Raw genomic sequence first — 20947 nt, 5'->3', positions numbered from 1 at the left:
CGCAAGGGGTTAAAGAAGACGAGTTAAAGAAGACGAGTTAAAGAAGAAGGGTTAAGGGGCGAGTACAAGTGCACTAGAGCAGTGTTTCCCAATCTTTTTTGAGCCGCGGCACATTATTCATATTTTCAAAATCCTGGGGAACACTGAAAGGGGGCGAGGTGGGGGGGGTGGGGGTGGGGGCTAAAGAAAAGTTTGGACAAAAAACCCCTCTCTCTTCCTCCCTTTCGCTCTATTTCTCCCTCTTTCTCTCTTTTTCTTCCTTCCCTCTTTCTCTCTCTCCATCCCTCTTTCTTTCTTCCTCTCTTTTTTGCTCTCTTTCTCTCTCCCTCCTTCCCTTCCTCTATGTCTTTCTCTCTCCCTTGCTCTCTCTCTCTCTGTCTCTCTTGCTATCTCTTTCTTGCTTTTTTCTCTCTCTCTTGCTCTCTCTCTTTCACTGTCTTGCTATATGTCTCTTTCTTTCTCTTTGCCTCTCTTGCTATCTCTCTTTCTTTCTTTCTCTCTCTTTCTCTCTCTCTGTCTCTCTTGCTGTCTCTCTTTCTTTCTCTTTCTCTTTCTCTCTCTCTCTGTGCCTCTCTTGCTAAGTCTCTCTTTTTCTCTTGCTATGTCTCTCTTTTTCTCTCTCTCTGCCTCTCTTGCTATGTCTCTCTTTCTCTCTCTCTTTCTCTCTCTCTCTTTCTCTGCCTCTCTTTCTTGCTCTGTCTCTCTTTCTCTGCCTCTCTTGCTATGTCTCTCTTTCTCTCTCTCTCTGCCTCTCTTATATGTCTCTCTTTCTTTCTCTCTCTCTCTCAGCTGACTGCAAGTGGGAGCCCTGACGGCGGCAGCTGGACGTGCTGCTGGACACCATATATGCCAGGCCTGCAGCGCCAGCATGTACAACGTCCAGCAGCACGTCCAACCGCCACCATCAGGGCTCCCGCTTGCAGTCAGCTGAGAGAGAGAGAGAGAGAGAGCGCTCCCTCTCACCGCCACCATCTCCCCACGACTGCCTGCGGCCGCTGCGGCCACCCCCCCGCTCCCATCGCCAGTGCCCTCCCGCCGGGCCACAAAGGACACTTGCCGTCGACGCCAGAGAAGCTCCAGCTGGGCGGGGCGCTGCCGGTACTTCCGCCCTGGGGCTCCCGCTCACAGCTGACAACCGACTCCTGCTCGATGCCGCGGTTTTCGGCGCTCTCCTGCTGGGCCCCAAAGAAGGAAGGCGGGAAAAAGGCACAAAGAATGGAGCTCTCCTTCTTCCTGCCTTCCTTCTTTGGGGCCCAGCAGGAGAGCGCCGAAAACCGCGGCATCGAGCAGGAGCTGGGGGACAGCTGCGAGCGGGAGCCCCAGGACGGAAGTACCGGCAGCGCCCCGCCCAGCTGGAGCTTGGCGGCACACCTGGCCATGTCTCACGGCACACTAGTGTGCCGCGGCACACCGGTTGGGAAACGCTGCCTTCTGTCCCCTGTCCTATTGCTCTCCTATATCTCCTATACCTTTCTTCTATTCCTATATCTCTTCTTCTATTCTTTCATTGATATGTTCTGTTACTATATGTTCTTTTCTATTATTTCTTAGATATATTTTACTATGAGTATCTCCTCTATAACCTTCATCATGTGTTTTATTATGTGTATATAGATATATATCCATTAAAACCCTCATTGTGTATTGGACAAAATAAATGAATGAATGAATGAATGAATGAATGAATAAATAAATAAATAAATAAATAAAAGACTTCTACTCTAATGGTATGTGGGAGTGACCTTAGACTTTAGCACAGTCAGGGTAATGGTCAGATATGAGGAAACGTAGCTTGCAGAATGAATGACAGTGTGGGAGAAATATACAGTATTTGCAAGACTCACACAATAAAGTAGAATTAGTATGCTTTCTCGCTGGACTATCTCATAAGGCTGACATCAATCTTGTAAGTCTCCCCCTGCCATCTTTACAGTCCAAGAAGCTAGAGAGGGTCTCTTCTGGGACATTTGCCATGTCCACATTCCTCCTGCAAACTAAGCTATCTCTTATCTGACGGTTCCCCTGTTTGCAGCTCATCCCTTTGCCTCCCAAGTTCATTCCCATATCCCATTACAGCTACAGAAATAACTTCTAGCCCCAAACAAGAGGGAAGACGGCTGATGCTCTTATTTAATATCTTGCCTCAAAGAGAGGCTTTCACAGTCCGCAGGAAGACAGACAGCTTCTGATTCATGACATGATAGATGATATTTCTCTATACGCATGCCCAGCTTTTATTAAAATGTATAATGACTTGGATGGGGGAGCTTTCCCCCCCTGAAGAGGTTTGAGCACATAATTCACACGCATCATTGACATAGCCAGTCATAAAACATCTTCCACCATTGATTGAAACATGAAGCATTGGGGAAATGTGTGTACTGAAACTGAATTTAATACAAGTATGATCACATATCAAAAAAGAAAAATAATCAGATTGGAAAAGACAATTTTAAATCTCCCTCCCCCTCCAAAATTGAAGAGCTGAGGAAAAATATGCAAAGGAAAAAATACACTTAAGGTTCAAATTACAAAAGAACAGCAGACTGTGTATAAATCAATTACTGCTGAAGACTGTCTGTTTACTCAAGAGCAAATGTTGTAAATGAAAATATGTTTAGAAGCTGTTAAGGCTTTTAAATCAAGCCGCATCCATTTATTCTCCTCTTTAAAAAAATATCCTCAACAATAACAAATAAATGCATTCATTTTTGAGTGGTTAAAATTCTAAATGCAACCAGTTTCATTTGAAAACCTCCCAAGACCCTCTGAGAAGGATCAGAGATTTTTGATTAATAGTCCAGTTTAGTGAGAGAAAATCCATTTTGTTTTGCTATTCTTCAACTCTTGAGTTAGGAATTCAGTAAAGCTGAAAGCCGCAGGTGACTTTCTTGCCCCTGAACTATACTGTGTCCTATGGAAATCTGACATTATTATGCCAAAGCTTTGTCACATTAAAGCAAATATTTGAATTCTCTTGACCCAGTGATAACTTCAGATACTTTTATACACATTATATTACAAGGGTGAAAGGCCTTGATGACTATTGGAGAAAATTATAACTTTCTATTATACCTCTCCCAAGCAGACCTTGAACAAGCTATTGCAACAAAGTTCTCATTAAAGTGTTTTAATCTATTCGTAGCTTTTTAACCCTCAATCAACTTCTTTGATTCTCAGTTAAGCATATGTATTATTGGGGTAGAGGTTCTTTAGGAATAATTAGTGGCAAAGATTTTTTTTATTTTTTCATTCCAATCACATATGCAAAATAACATACTATCAATCTCGAAATACATTACAATAATTCATTTTTTAAATTTGGTATTCATAATCCATCCAATGCTGCCTCCTTTACATTTGACATCTGGACAAGAATAGTTACTCAAATTTCTTATATGTATTTAAAAAGCTATTAACTAATACAGTTTTTAGGCTGCTTCTTTTCTAATCACATCTCATCATTTAGGCCATAGTGCTTCTATCTTCTCCATATATCCTTAATATCATTTTCATGCATATTTCTTACCATTACTGTTATGATAGTTGTCCTTTGACAAAGAAAAGATCGAAACAAAAATTCCCAATCTTATCAACCAAATCCTAAATTTTATCTAACTTTTTCAAGGATCAAGAGTATATCAATTGGGGAGGGGGATATCCAATAGTTTGTTACATATGTCCCAATAAACCCAATTAATAATAATTCCTTTTAATAGGTAAATTAAAAAATAAAAAAGGAGAAAAGGGGGGAGGAAAGAGAAAGAAAAGAAAAAAGAGGAAAGAAAGGGAAAAAATACCTTTCAATTATACCTCTCCCAAGCAGACCTTGAACAAGCTATTGCAACAAAATTCTCATTAAAGTGCTTTAATCTGTCCGTAGCTTTTTAACCTTCAATCAACTTCTTTGATTCTCTGTTAAGCATATGTATTACTGGGGTAGAGATTCTTTAGTAATAATTGAGTCTATGCTTTAAAATGCTGCACATCATATTGTAATGCTGTTGTATATTTTAACCGAAGTTGACATCCGTCAGATTCCAATCTTTCTATAATTCAGTGCCACTGTTCATTAAGAAGAGGGAAGCTTCAGTGATACTTGGGAACGGCAGTGTTTGCAGAAATACCAATAAAAGTGTACATGAAAATTCTCATAAGCATGGAAATAGCCTTGCAGTTAGAATACTGATGGGAGAAGAACAGAATATTTTTTCAGATAGCACAGCTGACCAATTGATGATCTGAACAGGCACATCACTCTAAAGCATAACAATTGCTTTATCATCCATTCAATTACATGTTCTTCAGAATGGGTGAGTTAGATAATAAGAAGTGACAACTCTGCTACTCAGAGAGGAGTTTCTACTTGGGTTCAGAGCTGTATTTTAGCAGAAACTCCTTTCCATCCTACCAACGCTGCAATGCTGCGAGAATACACAAGAATGCAATGGTATTTCACTAACTTTAGGGAGCACCTAGTACCGTAATGGCAAACTTTTGGCATGCGTGCCAGTAGTGGCATACAGATCCATCTCTCTGGCCATGCTAGCCATCACCCATTGCTCTTCTAGGTTACAGCATGTCGGCCAGCTGGTCTTGGCGTGTGCATGTGTGCCACTGGAAACTGGAAAATGTGTGCATGCTGGAAACCGGAAGCTCAGCTTACTGGCATGCACCTGTATGCCAGGGAACTGTTCTTCCAGTTTCTGGCGCTCCCATGTATGCTCACCAGAAAGCTGCCCTCCTGGTTTCCCACACTCCCCCCCCCCCCTGTGCATGCGCTTCCATTTCAGCACTCAGTGCCAAAAAGGGTCACCAACACTGACCTAGTATTTCCTAAATTTGTCCAAAATAGGGAATAAGGGCAGAATTTCAAACCAATTTCAGAAAATAGGACACACTGCCTCTAAAACAATGCATTTGATATGGTGAAGTGATTAAAATGTTATTAGTGATTCAAGTGTTGAAAGAGGACCAAGATATCAGGATTCAGGTTTTGCCTCGACTTGGGAAGGTCACTAGGTGAGTTTGGGCCAGTTATACTTCCTCAGTTGAATATATCCTACAAGATTGTTATGGGGAACATCGGAAGAAGTGCAACACATGAACTCTTAGGACTCCTAGAAAGAGGCAAAATAGGAGTCCAACTTTTAAAAAAGTTATTATCAATTTGGAAATGAGTGCCGCTGAAACTGATCTGAAACTCTTGGGAGTTCTTGTGATTTAGAAAATCTTGGCAGAGGAGATTTTACACCACCATCCAACCATTGTAAAGCCAATATACAGCTTGTCTTCATTACTGCTATATCATCCTATTAATGTTTGGGGAGGGAACGGACTCTAACTTGGTGAGCAAATTTGCCTTGAAAAGAATTAATGCAGAAAGTTATCTTCAGAACATTCTCTTGTAGGAAAGAAAATGGCAAATGCAACTTGTAATTTAGAAATACTTACAACTGATAGTAATCCCAAGTTCCACACCCCTTTTTTTAGGTAGTTTCACATGGAAGGTACCACTGCTTGGAATGACAGATTCTGTGGAACAAGGAGACCAATTAAAAGGGCAAGATCAAATCAGAGGGTCATGGAGTTGGTTGTACGAAAATTCCATGTACCATCTACTTGTACCAAAATTTCCAATATGTGAAGATCAGTACAAAGTTTAGTACAAAGTATAAAGTGTACCACAAAATTTAGTTTGGCACTGGAAAAAGTATTTGATGAAAGACCACTGACATGAGTTACGTCTCAGTTTTCACTGGCTTTCCTATATGCACACCTTCCTATTCATACTAGAATTTGCTGTCACTGGAATCAAAACCTGCAAGACAATTGGGCCAGATTCTGTTGGATTTCAGAATACTGGTAGATAGAATAGTTTTGGGAAGAATTAATGGGAAGATTTTTTTTTAGGGCTTTGCAGTTCAGATTCTATAACTTTATTCCCTAACTATAATGTTATTCTATAAAATCCCAGTTGTTTTAAAAAGACCAAATTAAGTAAGGAATTATTAAGTTTTCCTCCGAGATTTAGCCATTTTTAGTTTTACAACTATAGGCACATCAGAGTTTTGACAATTATCTAGTGACAGGAGCAGCTTGAAAGGAGCCAGTGGCTGTGAGAACACGGAGAATGGAGGAGCTGTGGTTATATTCTTGTTCCAGACATGTTCCCATTTTCTGAAAACAGAACTGGAGCATTATGTCCCAGTAATTCCTGGTGTCTCCTATACCTAAACCTAATGACATTAAATTGATTCTGAATAACACTTTTCCGCATTCGTTAATTACAACTTAATGCAACTGTAAAAGTGCAAATTAAAATCAGGACGATGCAGATCCAGGAAGATCCAGATTTGTGGACCATCATGATGTCCACCAAGAAACCTCGTGTGGTCACCATCTCTTATCTTCATCCAGAAATATGCTTGAAAAGAGTACTTCATATGCATAGGCATAATAAACATTTCCAGTGATAGAAGAAACTACAGGTACAGTCCTCAATTTAAAAAGATTCATTTACTGTGACTGTGAAAAGTTTCAATAGCATTGAAAAAAAGAGACAACCAATCCTCATATTGCAGCAACCCCCATGGACACATGATCAAGTCCACGGAGTGGGGTGGCATACAAATCCAATTAATAAATGAATAAAAATAAATAATTCAGGCGCTTGGCAACTGGAATGTGTTTATGACAGTTGCAGCATCCTGGGGTTATGTGATCACCACTGGTGGCCTTCCTAGCTGATTTCTGACAAGCAAAGTCAATGGAGTAAGCTGGATTTTCTTTATTTTAATTTTTTTATTTTTTTATTTATTCTTTGTCCAATATACAATACATATGAAAGAGAATAGACATTAAGTAATATATATAAAGATTGAAAGTAAGAAAGAAGAGAAGTAGAAGGAAAGGAGAGAAAATATATGATATATGAGATAAGGAAAGACAATTGGACAGGGGACGATAGGCACATCAGTGCACTTATGTACGCCCCTTACTGGCCTCTATGTGATTCACATAACTAATTATTTGCTTAACAAATGCAGCAAACAGATTGTAAAATTGGTCATGACCTGTTGAACTACTCCATTCTTTAGCAATGGAAATTCTTGTCCTAATTGTGGTCATAAGTCAAGGGCTACCTGTATACTTTATCTCATCCCTATGGTTGGTTCTGATATGAGTCAGAAATTTGGAAAAAGCTTCTTATTTCTCATAAGAACGGCTGAGCTCTTTTAGACAAAATCAGACTATTCATAGATAACTTACTATTAATCAACAAGAATTTTACCAAAGCACAATCTGAGGTACTTTCCAACTAAACTATCTACCATCTGAAGAATTCTGGCATTTTGTCTGCTCAAAAATTGCTTTGCCATTATTTGATTGTCTTTCCCTTCATCAGACCTACTTCTCTTAATTTAGTTCTATGTAAATGGTGATACATATTTGGAATTTTATATATGGCATCCATTGGTTCTGGCTTAGAAATCAATATACAATTGCCCAATACATCAAGATCATGCATCATGTCTGGTCTCTGGGTCACTAAAAATAATCTGGTCATCTACTGTTCTATGCTGCTGCTAACTATAGTCAAAACAAAGCAACATAATTAAAAAGAAAATCAGGATTAAGCAGGGAATAAATATCCATACCTGCCACATCAAATTCAATCTCTAACGCAACTTTATTCGTGAGGGCTGCATCCCGCAACAGCTGGTTGGCTTCCTCCATTGTCCCATCTTCAGTTGCAATGCTGTTGATGGAAAGTACTCTGTCTCCAACTTGTAGAAGGCCACACCTTTAATGAAGAGTGATGAAGGTGGTTGGGAGAAGTCAAGAAAAAAGGACATTTATCAAGACTATGTAGCCCAGGGGTGTCAAACACAAGGTCTGTGGTCTGGATCCAGTCTGCGATGTGATTGGATCTGGCCCATGGAGCCAAAACTGTAAAGGAATGGCCTGCATTGCTTCAGTCTGGTCTACTTGCATTGCTTCAGCACAGTCTACCCAATGCAAAGAGAAAACATGCCAGCAGTTTGGGGAGTAGCGTCAAGCTGGCCACGCCCACCCAGCTGGCCACACCCACTCAGTCAGCCATGTCTGTTCAGCTTCCCAAAGTCAACCACAGCCCCAATGAAATTGAGTTTGATACCCCTGATGTAGCCTGTTTCCCATGACATCAAAGAACAAGACTGATGGGGAATCTAATATGAAAGCTTACATATTTGAGACAGTCAAGTAAGAGAGGATTCATACACATATATGGACTATCTGTAATATCTTCAAAATCTGATACCCTTCCCACTGCCTTCTACTGGAGTGAATTATGTTGGAGCCTGTCTCAGATTCTTTCTAATTCAATTCAATTCAATTCAAATTTATTAGACTTGTATGCCACCCGTCTCCGAGGACCCGGAACGGCTCACAACATGCAATACAAACAATATGTGTACAAATCTAATAGTTAAAAACAGTAAACTAAAATCCCATTATATAAAAAACAATCAGTCTACTCAATCACATCCATACATAACATTTAACGATCAGAGAAAAAGGGGGCATGATCTAGCTGCCCCATGCTTGGCGACATAGATGGGTCTTAAGTGTCTTGCGGAAGGCAAGGAGGGTGGGGGTCATATGAATCTCTGGAGGGAGCGGATTCCAGAGGGCTTGAGCCGCCACAGAGAAGGCTCTTCCCCTAGGTCCTGCCTGATGACATTGTTTGGTCAACGGGACCTGGGGAAAGCCAACTCTGAGGGACCTTATTGGCCACTGGGATATGTGCGGCAGAAGGCGGTCCTGTAAGTAATCTGTTGCGATGCCATGTAGGGCTTTATAGGTCATCACCAACACTTTGAATTGTATCCGGAAACCAATCGGCAGCCAATGTTCCTACTTCCAGGATTCAACACGTGCTTTTGTAACTACTTCTATACAGTTTCTCCATGACTTTCTACATATCCAAAGATACATTAAAATTAACTTCAGTGTTATATGAAAGCTGCTTTGAAGCATACTTTAATCTTACAGCAATCCAATTAACCATTCCTGACCCCACTGTCATTCAGACTAATGATTCCAAAAGTTACATGATACGTGCAGTATTGCAAGCTGTGGCTTATCCAACTCTCTTCAGTGCTTCTGCAAATCAGCTAACCTTTTTTTCCTTCCTATTTTCCCCCTTGAAGCACAATATACCCCTGTGTTCCTTATTAGTTTGAAAAGCTAATGCCGTATTTCTACATACAACACTGAAGAAGCTACCTGGATAAGCAGCAAAACGTTTTCAAACCAAAAAAAGAAAAGATGTCCAGTTACTATGACTCAACTTCCATGTCAGTACGATATTGTTTGAAGATATACTTTTTATACAATGTTGCCTTACATTTATTGTAATGATAATTCTGCATTTGGAGACTTGGGGTAGCAGGAACAGAAGAAAAAAATCAAAAAGAATTACAGGCCACCCTCGACTTACAAACAGAATTGGGATTTTGATCAAAAGCCACTGCAGTCATAAATCAAGGGATCCACATGACTTGCTCTGATTATTTTAAAAACTATTTTTGAAGCAATCATTAAGCGAATCATGTAGTCATTAAGCAAATCCATTCTCCTAAATGGGTGCATTTTGCCATGGACCAACAAAATGCATTGTCAATTGTGGCCATGTGACTGTGGAATGATACAATTAGTTGTAAATGTGAGCCATTGCTACATGGCATCATAGTGTGATCATGTGATGGGGTGCAATGCTTTATGATGGTAAAAATCACTCTGGATGCAATGGTGGGTTGCTCCTGGTTCGGCTTGGCTTTTAGTACCAGTAGCACTGGCGGTGGAAGGCTCTGCTCACCTTCCTGGGAGGCATCTGCGCATGCTCAGAAGTGTCGCAAACACATGCACGAACTAGTAATAACAGTGACTACTACTAATGCTACTGGTGAGATGAGCACTTTGTGGAAAGAAAGAAGGAAAAAGAGACAGAGGGGAGGGAGGGAGGGAGGGAGGGAGGGAGGAAGGAAGGAAGGAAGGAAGGAAGGAAGGAAGGAAGGAAGGAAGGAAGGAAGGGGTTTTATGAGCCACAAAGCATCATTTTCAAGACTGTCATAACTTTGAATGGCAGATCATAAATTGAGGAGTACAAAAGTGAGGAAGAATCAAGCCACAAGAAGAGATTCTAAGTAGAGGAGGCAAAGGCAATTTTAGAAATAAACTGAATAATAAATAGGTGGGATGTAGCTAGCAGTCCACAGAATATGGGAACAGAGAGGTGTTTATTTATTATTTATTTATTCAATTTTTATGCCGCCCTTCTCCTTAGACTCAGGGCGGCTTACAACATGTTAGCAATAGCACTTTTTAACAGAGTCAGCATATTACCCCCACAATCCAGGTCCTCCTTTTACCCACCTCGGAAGGATGGAAGGCTGAGTCAACCTTGAGTCGGTGATGAGATTTGAACTGCTGACCTTCAGATCTACAGTCAGCTTCAGTGGCCTGCAGTACAGCACTCTACTTGCTGCACCACCGTGGCTCTTGTATAGGAACCACTGCAAAATCCAGATGTATGTACTGTATATTATATTTATGTATAAAGATCTTCCTATTTAGTTATTACAGTGAACAGGCTGGAGAAGCATTTGAGAAACACAGGCGCAGCTCTCTCTGTAGAGTGTTTCTGATTTACCAAAGACTGGGTGGGGGGGAATCCACTAATTGAACTGAGCTTCTAGCAATATTGTCTAAACATATTTGCGCAGCTAATCAATAAGGGGAAAAAATCAAGAGCCAATATATGATTTAGCCCAAGAATAGAGTACTTTGAAAATGTAAAAGCTTTAAATCTTGGTTGTCCAAAACATTTTCTTTCCCTTATTAGTAGATTGAAAAAGAACTATATTTAAGGCTCAAATCCTCCAGCTTTATAAAATTTTGTGAAATGAAATTAAAGCCAGTTGTTCCTTTAATAAAGATACTGAATGCAAGCTATCACATGTAATTATGATGCTGCATTTACAAGATCACTCCCCGCCCAGAAAAGAATAAATAAATAAGAGAATATCTTGGAGATTCACATAGATCTTCAGAAGGATGAATACGAACAGTCACTGTCAACCTGAAAACGAATCTGGGAGGGGCAGTTAACTTACAACTAAGTAACTTAAAACTAAGGAGAAATTTCCTGACAGAACAATTAATCAGTGGAACAGCTTGCCTCCAGAGGTTGTGAATATTCCAACACTGGAAATTTTTAAGAAGATGCTGGACAACTATTTGTCTTAAGTAATGTAAGGTTTCCTGCAATAAGCAGGAGGTTGGACTAGAAGACCTCCAAGGTCCCTTCCAAACCTGTTATTTTTGTTATTGTTGTTGTTGTTGTTGTTAATAATAATAATAATAATAATAATAATAATAATAATAATAATAATAATAATAATAATTTTTCTGTTCCTCAATTGCCACACAGTGTGGGGAGGGAGGAAAGGAGGATGGAATCCTTTGCTAGACACAACACAGAGCTTTCTCATGAGAACCAAGGTCATCTCCACAGGCGACGCATAAAGTAGGGGAGAAACCTGCCAGTTAACCTAATTGGCCAATGTGACCAGTGACAATTGGGGAGATAATTATTTCCTATTTTAACTATACTGAAGCCACGGGAAAGATTGGGGATTGCTTTTACAATTGATCGTGCTGATATGATGTACCTTATAAAGAAATCCTTTGATGAAGATTCTGGTCTCAGGGTTCTGATTTGCTTGGATTCGTTAGTTGACAGCCAATTTTCCATTAACAAAATTATCTAGAATCATTAAAAATGTATCACCAATTTTTAATTTTTTTAAATAGTAGGCATTTATCTATTTATTTATTTTTATTTTATCAAGGACGAATTGGTAGCATACAAAGATATAACGATGTTTATATACATGATACTAGTAAGAGAGAAATGTTAGGACAGGGGATGGAAGGAACGCTGGTGCACTTACGCACACCCCTTTGCCTTCTCTCTCTTTCGCTTCTATGCCATTTAAAACACAGACTACATAATATGTTACATTCTACACATGAATTCATTGCTCAAGATTGGTTGCTGGCTAAGAAGACAGGACTGGCTAACAGTGAGACACAAATTTACTTTCCTGCCTGCCACTAATCACTGATTGCTATAGCTATGTCCCCAAATGCAGAGATAGGGGACTGTTTTCCTGTTTGCAAACTCTGGAACTGCTCCAACTTTAAAAGAATTATGTGATGGCCTGGATGAATTCTTGGTCCCTCCTTCCCAATTCCATGGCCTCATTTGTGTTGTTCGGTGCTTTGGAGGCACTCTGAGCCACTTAGAACAGAAATATAGCATGAAACAGATGAATGCTAGTTCTCCTGAGGTTGAAGCTAGAATACTAGAAAGATTATATCATACCCCATAGTAAGTACTTTTAGAATTCACTGGGGTACAATAAAAGACTACAACATTCTTGGTATTCAACAACAATCAAAATATGAAGCCTCACATAGCATATGACAATTTCATGTATGTTCATGAGGACTGGTCAAGAAAATCTGTATCTGATTCTAAGAGAAATTTAGTGCCAATCAGAGATGAAGGGTATTGATCTAAAAGATATAGCTAAACTTCAAATGATGTGATTTGGGTGTTCTCTGAGTTAAATGACAGACAGAAGCTTTTTTCCTACAGCATTATTATTCTTCAATGCCTGAGAAAATTTGAGCACTTCGTGATGGCCAGGTAGCATCTGCAGCTGACTTTATGCAAAGAGTATTTGGTCTTTATTCTAATAAGGAGTGGCTCCTTGATCAAATGTTTCAAGAAAGAGCAGTTGTGCTATTAAAATGGTCATCTAACATCAAATACATCATCAAAAAAACCACAACAAGAAATGTCCTTTTTGCACCAGCTCAAGAAGCTCAAACTGCCCAAGGAGCTGATAGATCTACACAGGAATTATTATGTCATCTGCACCTCTCTGTCTGGTTCAGTGATGCTGAATAACTTCAGAGGGTAATTAGAACTGCAGAAAAAAACCATTACTGCCAACCTGCCTTCCATTGAGGACTTACTGCACGAGTCAAAAAGAGGGCCGTGAAAATATTTACAGACATCTCATATCCTGGCACAAACCATTTCAATTCCTATCCTCAAAACGACTCTATGGAGCACTGCACACAAGACAACTAGACACAAGTACAGTTTTTTCCCCAAACATCATCACTCTGCTAAACAAATAATTCCCTCATCACTGACAAACTATTAACTATTAAGTTAACTAATAACTATGATGTTAATACTATTAAAGCTGCATTACTATTACTATTAGTCTTCTCATCATTCCTATCACCCATCTCCTCCCACTTATGATTGTATGACTGTAACTTTTTGCTTGTATCCTTACAATTTATATTAATATTGATTGTTCCCCGATTGCTTATTTGTACCCTATGACAATCATTAAGTGTTGTACCTCATGATTCTTGACAAATGTATCTTTTCTTTTATGTACACTGAGAGCATATGCACCAAAGACACATTCCTTGTGTGTCAAATCACACTTGGCCAATAAAGAATTCAATTCTGTTCTGTTCTGTTCTATTAGTGGAAGATGGAAAGCATACAATGCACTATGATCATCCTTGCAAAATTCCACGCATTCTTAACCTTATGATGGGGAACAGCAGTAATAAAAATGTTTTTATTTTGATTTAGCTAAGAAGAATTTGAAGGTTTATTTTTCTTACTCATCCAGTGTAAAAAGCAATGGAAAGGAGTTGGCATTTTTTTTCATAACTGCTGAGTCTTACAAAGTTAGCTATTCTCACACTCACCCATCACATGTAAGTAATAACATGTAGAACAAGCTTTCCAAGTATTCACATAAAATTGGGTCAACTGATTTGTTTCTAGAGGGAAAACTGTAATTTTTGCTGCACTGAAGATCATAGCCCAGTTTCATTTATGAAGTAACAAGAAATGAAAAGCAGGGAAAAAACAACAAGCATCGGGAAATGTCACAGAATCATAGTAGCATACGACTGGAAGGGATCTTGGAGGTCTTCTAGTCTAACCTTAATTTTAGTAGCCAAATGTGTCTATGGCACTATGGCCACAATTTAGCCACTATGTCCTACTATGACAGCTAGCAAAATACAGACGTACTGTATTTTACATCCTTGACTGAGAAACATAAAGCACTTAACAAAAGGCTTTATCAAATCTGAAGAACACATAATTAAAATCCATAGAAGAAAATCTGGAAAGGCAAAGAGTTTCTTTTACATTTTAGTTTAGTTTTGTTTCGTTTTTGGCTTCTATCTCTGTGTGCAATGTAAATTTGCTTCTCTACCTTGTTTGAATCATTTTGAACTGGATCAAAAGGCCTGTATATGCAGTGTATAATCTGGACATTTTTAACATGAAAATAATAATAATAATAATAATAATAATAATAATAATAATTATTATTATTATTATTATTAGATTTGTATGCCGCCCCTCTCCGAAGACTCAGGGCGGCTCACAACAATAATAAAAACAATATTATAGTAGAACAAATCTAATATTAAAAAACATATAAAACCCTATCATTATTTAAAAAACCAAACAACACATTCATACCAAACATAAAACAAAGTATAAAAGAGCCTGGGGGAAAGGTGTCTCAACTCCCCCATGCCTGGCGGTATAAGTGAGTCTTAAGTAGTTTACGAAAGACAGGGAGGGTGGGGGCAATTCTAATCTCCGGGGGAAGTTGATTCCAGAGGGCTGGGGCTGCCACAGAGAAGGCTCTTCCCCTGGGGCCTGCCAAACGACATTGTTTAGTTGACGGGACCCAGAGAAGGCCAACTCTGTGGGACCTTATCGGTTGCTGGGATTCGTGCGATAGCAGGCGGTTCCGGAGGTACTTTGGTCTAATGCCATGTAGTGCTTTAAAGGTCATGACCAACACTTTGAATTGTGACCGGAAACTGATCGGCAGCCAATGCAAGCCACGGAGTGTTGTGGAAATGTGGGCAAATCTTGGAAGCCCCACGATGACTCTCGCGGCTGCGTTCTGCACGATCTGAAGTTTCCGAACACTTTTCAAAGGTAGCCCCATGTAGAGAGCGTTGCATAAATTGTATACAAATTATTTTTCAATGTATCTGCCTGTCTTTCAGTAAACAGAATATTCAACAGGACAAACAATGTCATCAAATATTAAACAAAATAAATCTGCAATGTAATGAAACATACGCCTAAAATAAGGTCAAAATAATTGAAGCCCATTGAATTTTGGAGTTCTAAGGGATCCTGGAAATCAACTAGGACAATCCTGCACTTTATGAAAAGTCATCGTACAGTACATCATGCAACTCCAACATCCCAGGTAGAAGCCATTCAGCACCAGTTTTTCATTACCTCCAGTTAATGAAGTCTCGGTTGTGTATGACCTCATTTAAATATTTCCATTTGTGGGCAAAATGTGACAACAGCTAAGATATCTGCAAGTTGTGGTCAAAACAATCAAGATTTTAGCCACAAAGGTTCAGTTGAGCCTCTGCCTATAAAAACAGGCATAACTTTGAGCATACTGTTGTGGATGCCCTCTTAACTTTTTTTGACCTTACCTTAGAGACAACTGTGGATAATATAAATTGAAGAGTAAGGGGAAGAGTCTGGTTTGGGAAAAATTATATCTGAGGATCTCTCACAAATCTGACATTGTTTCCAAATTATAAAAGCAACAATTCTTTAGCCTCCATAAGTATAAACCCAACTTCCTGGATTTCTCATAGAAACATAGAAACATAGAAGTCTGACGGCAGAAAAAGACCTCCTGGTCCATCTAGTCTGCCCTTATACTATTTTCTGTATTTTATCTTAGGATGGATATGTGTTTATCCCAGGCATGTTTAAATTCAGTTACTGTGGATTTATCTACCACGTCTGCTGGAAGTTTGTTCCAAGGATCTACTACTCTTTCAGTAAAATAATATTTTCTCATGTTGCTTTTGATCTTTCCCCCAACTAACTTCAGATTGTGTCCCCTTGTTCTTGTGTTCACTTTCCTATTAAAAACACTTCCCTCCTGGACCTTATTTAACCCTTTAATATATTTAAATCTTTCGATCATGTCCCCCCTTTTCCTTCTGTCCTCCAGACTATACAGATTGAGTTCATTAAGTCTTTCCTGATACGTTTTATGCTTAAGACCTTCCACCATTCTTGTAGCCCGTCTTTGGACCCGTTCAATTTTGTCAATATCTTTTTGTAGGTGAGGTCTCCAGAACTGAACACAGTATTCCAAATGTGGTCTCACCAGCATTCTATATAGCGGGATCATAATCTCCCTCTTCCTGCTTGTTATACCTCTAGCTATGCAGCCAAGCATCCTACTTGCTTTCCCTACCGCCTGACTGCACTGTTCACCCATTTTGAGACTGTCAGAAATCACTACCCCTAAATCCTTTTCTTCTGAAGTATTTGCTAACACAGAACTGCCAATACAATACTCAGATTGAGGATTCCTTTTCCCCAAGTGCATTATTTTACATTTGGAAACATTAAACTGCAGATTCCATTGCTTTGACCATTTATCTAGTAAAGCTAAATCATTTACCATATTACAGACGCCTCCAGGAATATCAACCCTATTGCACACTTTAGAGTCATCGGCAAATAGGCAAACCTTCCCTACCAAACCTTCCCCTATGTCACTCACAAACATATTAAAAAGAATAGGACCCAGAACAGACCCTTGTAGCACACCGCTTGTAACCTGACTCTGCTCAGAATACTCCCCATTAACAATAACTCTCTGATGTCTATGCTTCAGCCAGCTGCAAATCCATTGAACTATCCAGGGATTAAGTCCAATCTTCACTAATTTATCTATCAGCTCTTTATGTGGAACCGTATCAAAGGCTTTGCTGAAGTCCAGGTAGGCAATATCCACGGCACCACCTTCATCCAACACCTTTGTGACATAGTCAAAGAAATCAATGAGATTAGTCTGACATGATTTGCCTTCAGTAAAGCCATGCTGATTTGGGTCCAATAAGTTATTGTTTTTTAGGTGCTGATTTATCCTCTTTTTGAGTAGAGTTTCCATCATTTTAACTACCACTGATGTCAAGCTAACTGGCCTGTAGTTACCAGCTTCTTCTCTACTGCCCTTCTTGTGGATAGGCACAACACTGGCCATTCTCCAATCCTCAGGAACTTCTCCTGTTAACAAGGATTGGTTAAACAAATCAGTTAGGGGGGTAGCAATGACAGATCTGAGTTCTTTAAGAACTCTGGGGTGGATGCCATTTGGACCCATTGCCTTATTTATCTTTAATCGTTCAAGTTCTTCTAAGACATCGGCTTCTAAGATCACTGGAGCTGAATCTGTACAGCTGGAAGCAATGCTATATCCCTCTATAGTATTATTTTGTATGGTGTCTTTTGAGAAAACTGAACAGAAGTAGCTATTGAAATGGTCAGCGATCTCCTTATTCCCATTAATGCATGTATTATTCCCAGTACTAAGCTTCCTGATGCCGCAGTTTTTCTTCTTCTTATCACTAATATATCTGAAGAAGGTTTTATCCCCCTTCTTTACAGATTTGGCAATTTCTTCCTCTTTTGAGGCTTTAGCAGCATATATTATCTGTTTTGCCTCCTTCTGTCTCATTTTATACACCTCCCTATCAGCTATACTTCCAGACTCTTTATACCTCCTATAGGCAGCCTTTTTTTCATTGACTATAGCCCTTACATCATTGCTAAACCATAGCGGTTTCTTCTTCCTTTTACCTTTAGTTATTTGTCTTACATACAGTCCAGTGGCTTTTAAGATGGCCTTTTTTAATACAGTCCACTGGGTTCTCACTCCTGCCATTTTATCCCTCCCCTTTAATTCATTATCTAAATATTCCCCCATTGCATTAAAATTTGTTTTTCTGAAATCCAATACTTTGGTTGCATTACAGGATTGCTCACAATGAGTTTTTACATCAAACCACAAACATAGATGGTCACTGCAACCTAAATTTTCTCCCACCTTGACCTCTGAAACCCAATTCCCATTCGTAAAAACTAAATCTAGAATATTCTCCCCTCTAGTTGGTGTCTTAACCAGCTGTGCCAGAGCTGCTCCTGTAAAGGCCTCTATTATATTCTTACTTTTGCATGTAAGGGCACTGGGGATATTCCAGTCAACATCAGGCATAACCACAATATCTCCCTTTACTGCCATTTGGGTAATTTCATCCACCATCTTGTTGTCATATTCCTCAGATTGCCCTGGAGGCCTATAGATCACCCCAATTCTAGTGACAGAACCTTCTTTATTTTGCATGCAAATCCAGAGAGTCTCCAGATCTTGACATGTATTTTGAATTAGTGTTGTTTTTAGACTTTCTTTAACATAAATGGCTACTCCACCTCCCCTTCTCTCTATTCTATCCTTCCTATACAGTGTATATCCTGGTATGGATATTTCCCATTCATTAGAATCCTTAAACCATGTCTCAGTTATGGCAACCAGATCCAAATTATCTCTAGATATTATGGCCATTAACTCACAGAGCTTGTTGCTCAAGCTTCGAGCAATCGTGCACATTACCCGAAGAACATTATTTTCATTATTAGTTTGTCCCTTATCATCAACAACTACATCTATTTTATTTGCAGCTCCCTTTTCATAAGCTTCCAAAAACTGCTTTATCCTCATTGGTCGGGGACAGAAATCACCCACATCAGTTACATCTCTGTCCCCTTTACCTAGTTTAAATGCCTGTCCAAAAAAGTTCTGAATTCCTCACCGGGCACCTGGGTACCTCTGTATGATGGATGCAAACCATCCCTCTTAAACAACTCCCTATTAGACCATCTATTGACATCATGACTTACATAGCCAAAACCTTCAGCTTTACACCACTGCCTTAACCATACATTAAACTCTCTGATACACGTTGTTATATCCTCTTGGCCACAAATCGGTAACACCTCTGAGAAAGTCACTGAATCAGTTATTTTACCCAGCTCCACACTTAGACATTGAAAATCTCTTTTTACTACATTAACATTTCTCTGGGACAAATCATTTGTGCCAAGATGCACCACCACATCAACGTTATTACCTTTACTCACAGCCTTGACAATGTTTGTAATCCGCCTCCTGTCCCTGCTGGCAGTGGCCCCTGGGAGACACCTCATCTCCTTCACCACATCCTTACTCTGTTCCAAATCAACACCTCTAACAGTCGAATCACCCACAAGAAAATGTGTCCTCTTTTTATTTCTACTAACTGCACTTGATGGTTTGGTGACACTATGTACCTCACTTAGAACAACTTCCCCTTTGAACATCCCCTCATTCTCTGCCTGAGGGACCTTGCTAATATTTCCAACATCCTTACTATTTAAATCCGCAAGAACATTATAGGAATTCGATACAGAGAGACCAAAATTGCTATGTTTTTGCTCAATTGCAAGCAATCTTCCTGAACCGACAGTTGTCCACACAGCCCTCCTCCTCGGGGGGCACTGTGGAAGTGGAGACTGCACACATGGCTGCATTACAGCACGTGTGTGGGACAATCTTTCCACTTCAGACTGCAAGCTACAAACTAAGGACTGCAATCTAGAGATCTCGCCATCTAATCTAGATGTCCTTATGCAAAGAGGGGAGCACCCCAAGTTCCACAAGGTACTACGGAAGACAACAGCCAAACAAGTGTTACACTGCACCAAGCCAGTCATCTTAACAATGTATTGAAATACAAGTACTTAGCAAGAAAATCCACAACCCCTATTGCTACCAAACTTTGCTGATTTTGGTTTATAGTTATATGATTCCACTACCTTCCTCTCTCCTTCTCTGTGATCTGAAAGTGCAACTTAAAATGGCTTTTTCCTGCCTTTTATCCTTCCCAGTCTAATCCTGCCCCAGCCTAATCTGATTGAACACAAACTGCCAATAAAATTGTCTCTTACAGCCCCTCCTCCTTGAATTCAAGCAATAGAAATGTAAAAAGCACTACCTTCCTCTCTCCTTCTCTGTGATCTGAAAGTGAGTTAAGTATTTCATAGCCTTTGAGAACAAATCATAATAGTTCACCTTCGATCACTACAAGATTTGGATGGTAAAAATGAGTCTTGCCCCAATTGTAACTTATCAAACAGAACACACTCTGCTATGAAACACATTTTCTGCACTTAACCAGCTTAATTAGATAAACAAAGATTTATTGGGTCCTAAGAGGATTATTATAAATTGCTGATCACAAGATATAAACTTTCAAGATTTATGGCATACACTGAAAATAAAATATAAATGTTTTTGTTGACTGGAAGAAACTGCAGTTTACATTTTATGGAAGCATATAAATGCTCAATCCGATAAGCAAGGCAGAATTCAGAGTAAGATGGTTGCACTTAGATAACATGGAAGTCTGTGTACTATTCTTGGGTACCATTGTAGTTTACAGAATTCAAACATATCGAGTGCAGTTTATATCCTATTGTCAAATTATTAAAAATAGAGGATTGCGGAACTAGCAAAGGAACATTTCTGTAGAATGAAAACAGAATAACAGAGTTAAAAGGGAACTTGGAGTTCTTCTGGTTCAACCCTTTGGTCAAATAGGACACCCTCTACTATTCAGGGCAAAAGGCTATCCAATCTCTTCTTCCAGTGATGGAAGTCCAAAATTTGTAATGACGGAGCACCCACAACTTTTGGAGGCAAGCTTTTCAACTCCTTAATTGCTCTCACTGATAGCTAAGTTCTCCTTAATTCTAAGTTGGATCTCTTTTTGTTAAGCTTCCATCTAAAAACATCATAAAACTTGTGTTACTTATTCCATTTAGATGTGTTCCAGTTTTGCTCTTCTGCCAATGTTTTCGAAGGAGCATAACAGCAACTGAGTAAATACCATGCCTCTT

At 39.4% G+C, this 20947-nt stretch overlaps 1 protein-coding gene across 5 annotated transcripts in view; it reads right to left on the bottom strand.

The window, feature by feature from the left end:
• Window positions 1-20947, bottom strand: part of GRIP2 (glutamate receptor interacting protein 2) — a 626179-nt gene that overhangs the window by 56099 nt on the left and 549133 nt on the right. For all 5 annotated transcript variants that reach the window (XM_070738325.1, XM_070738326.1, XM_070738327.1 and 2 more), the window contains exons 13-14: window positions 7662-7807; window positions 5455-5535 (exon numbers count right to left, since the gene is read on the bottom strand). In XM_070738325.1, the coding sequence (XP_070594426.1) occupies window positions 5455-5535; window positions 7662-7807 (227 nt within the window). The remainder of the gene's footprint in view (window positions 1-5454; window positions 5536-7661; window positions 7808-20947) is intronic.

Source organism: Erythrolamprus reginae, chromosome 2 (assembly GCF_031021105.1).
Source record: "Erythrolamprus reginae isolate rEryReg1 chromosome 2, rEryReg1.hap1, whole genome shotgun sequence".
Taxonomy (NCBI): Eukaryota; Metazoa; Chordata; class Lepidosauria; order Squamata; family Dipsadidae; genus Erythrolamprus; species Erythrolamprus reginae.
Note: the sequence above shows the minus strand (reverse complement) of the source record. Positions and strands in the feature narration are given on the sequence as shown.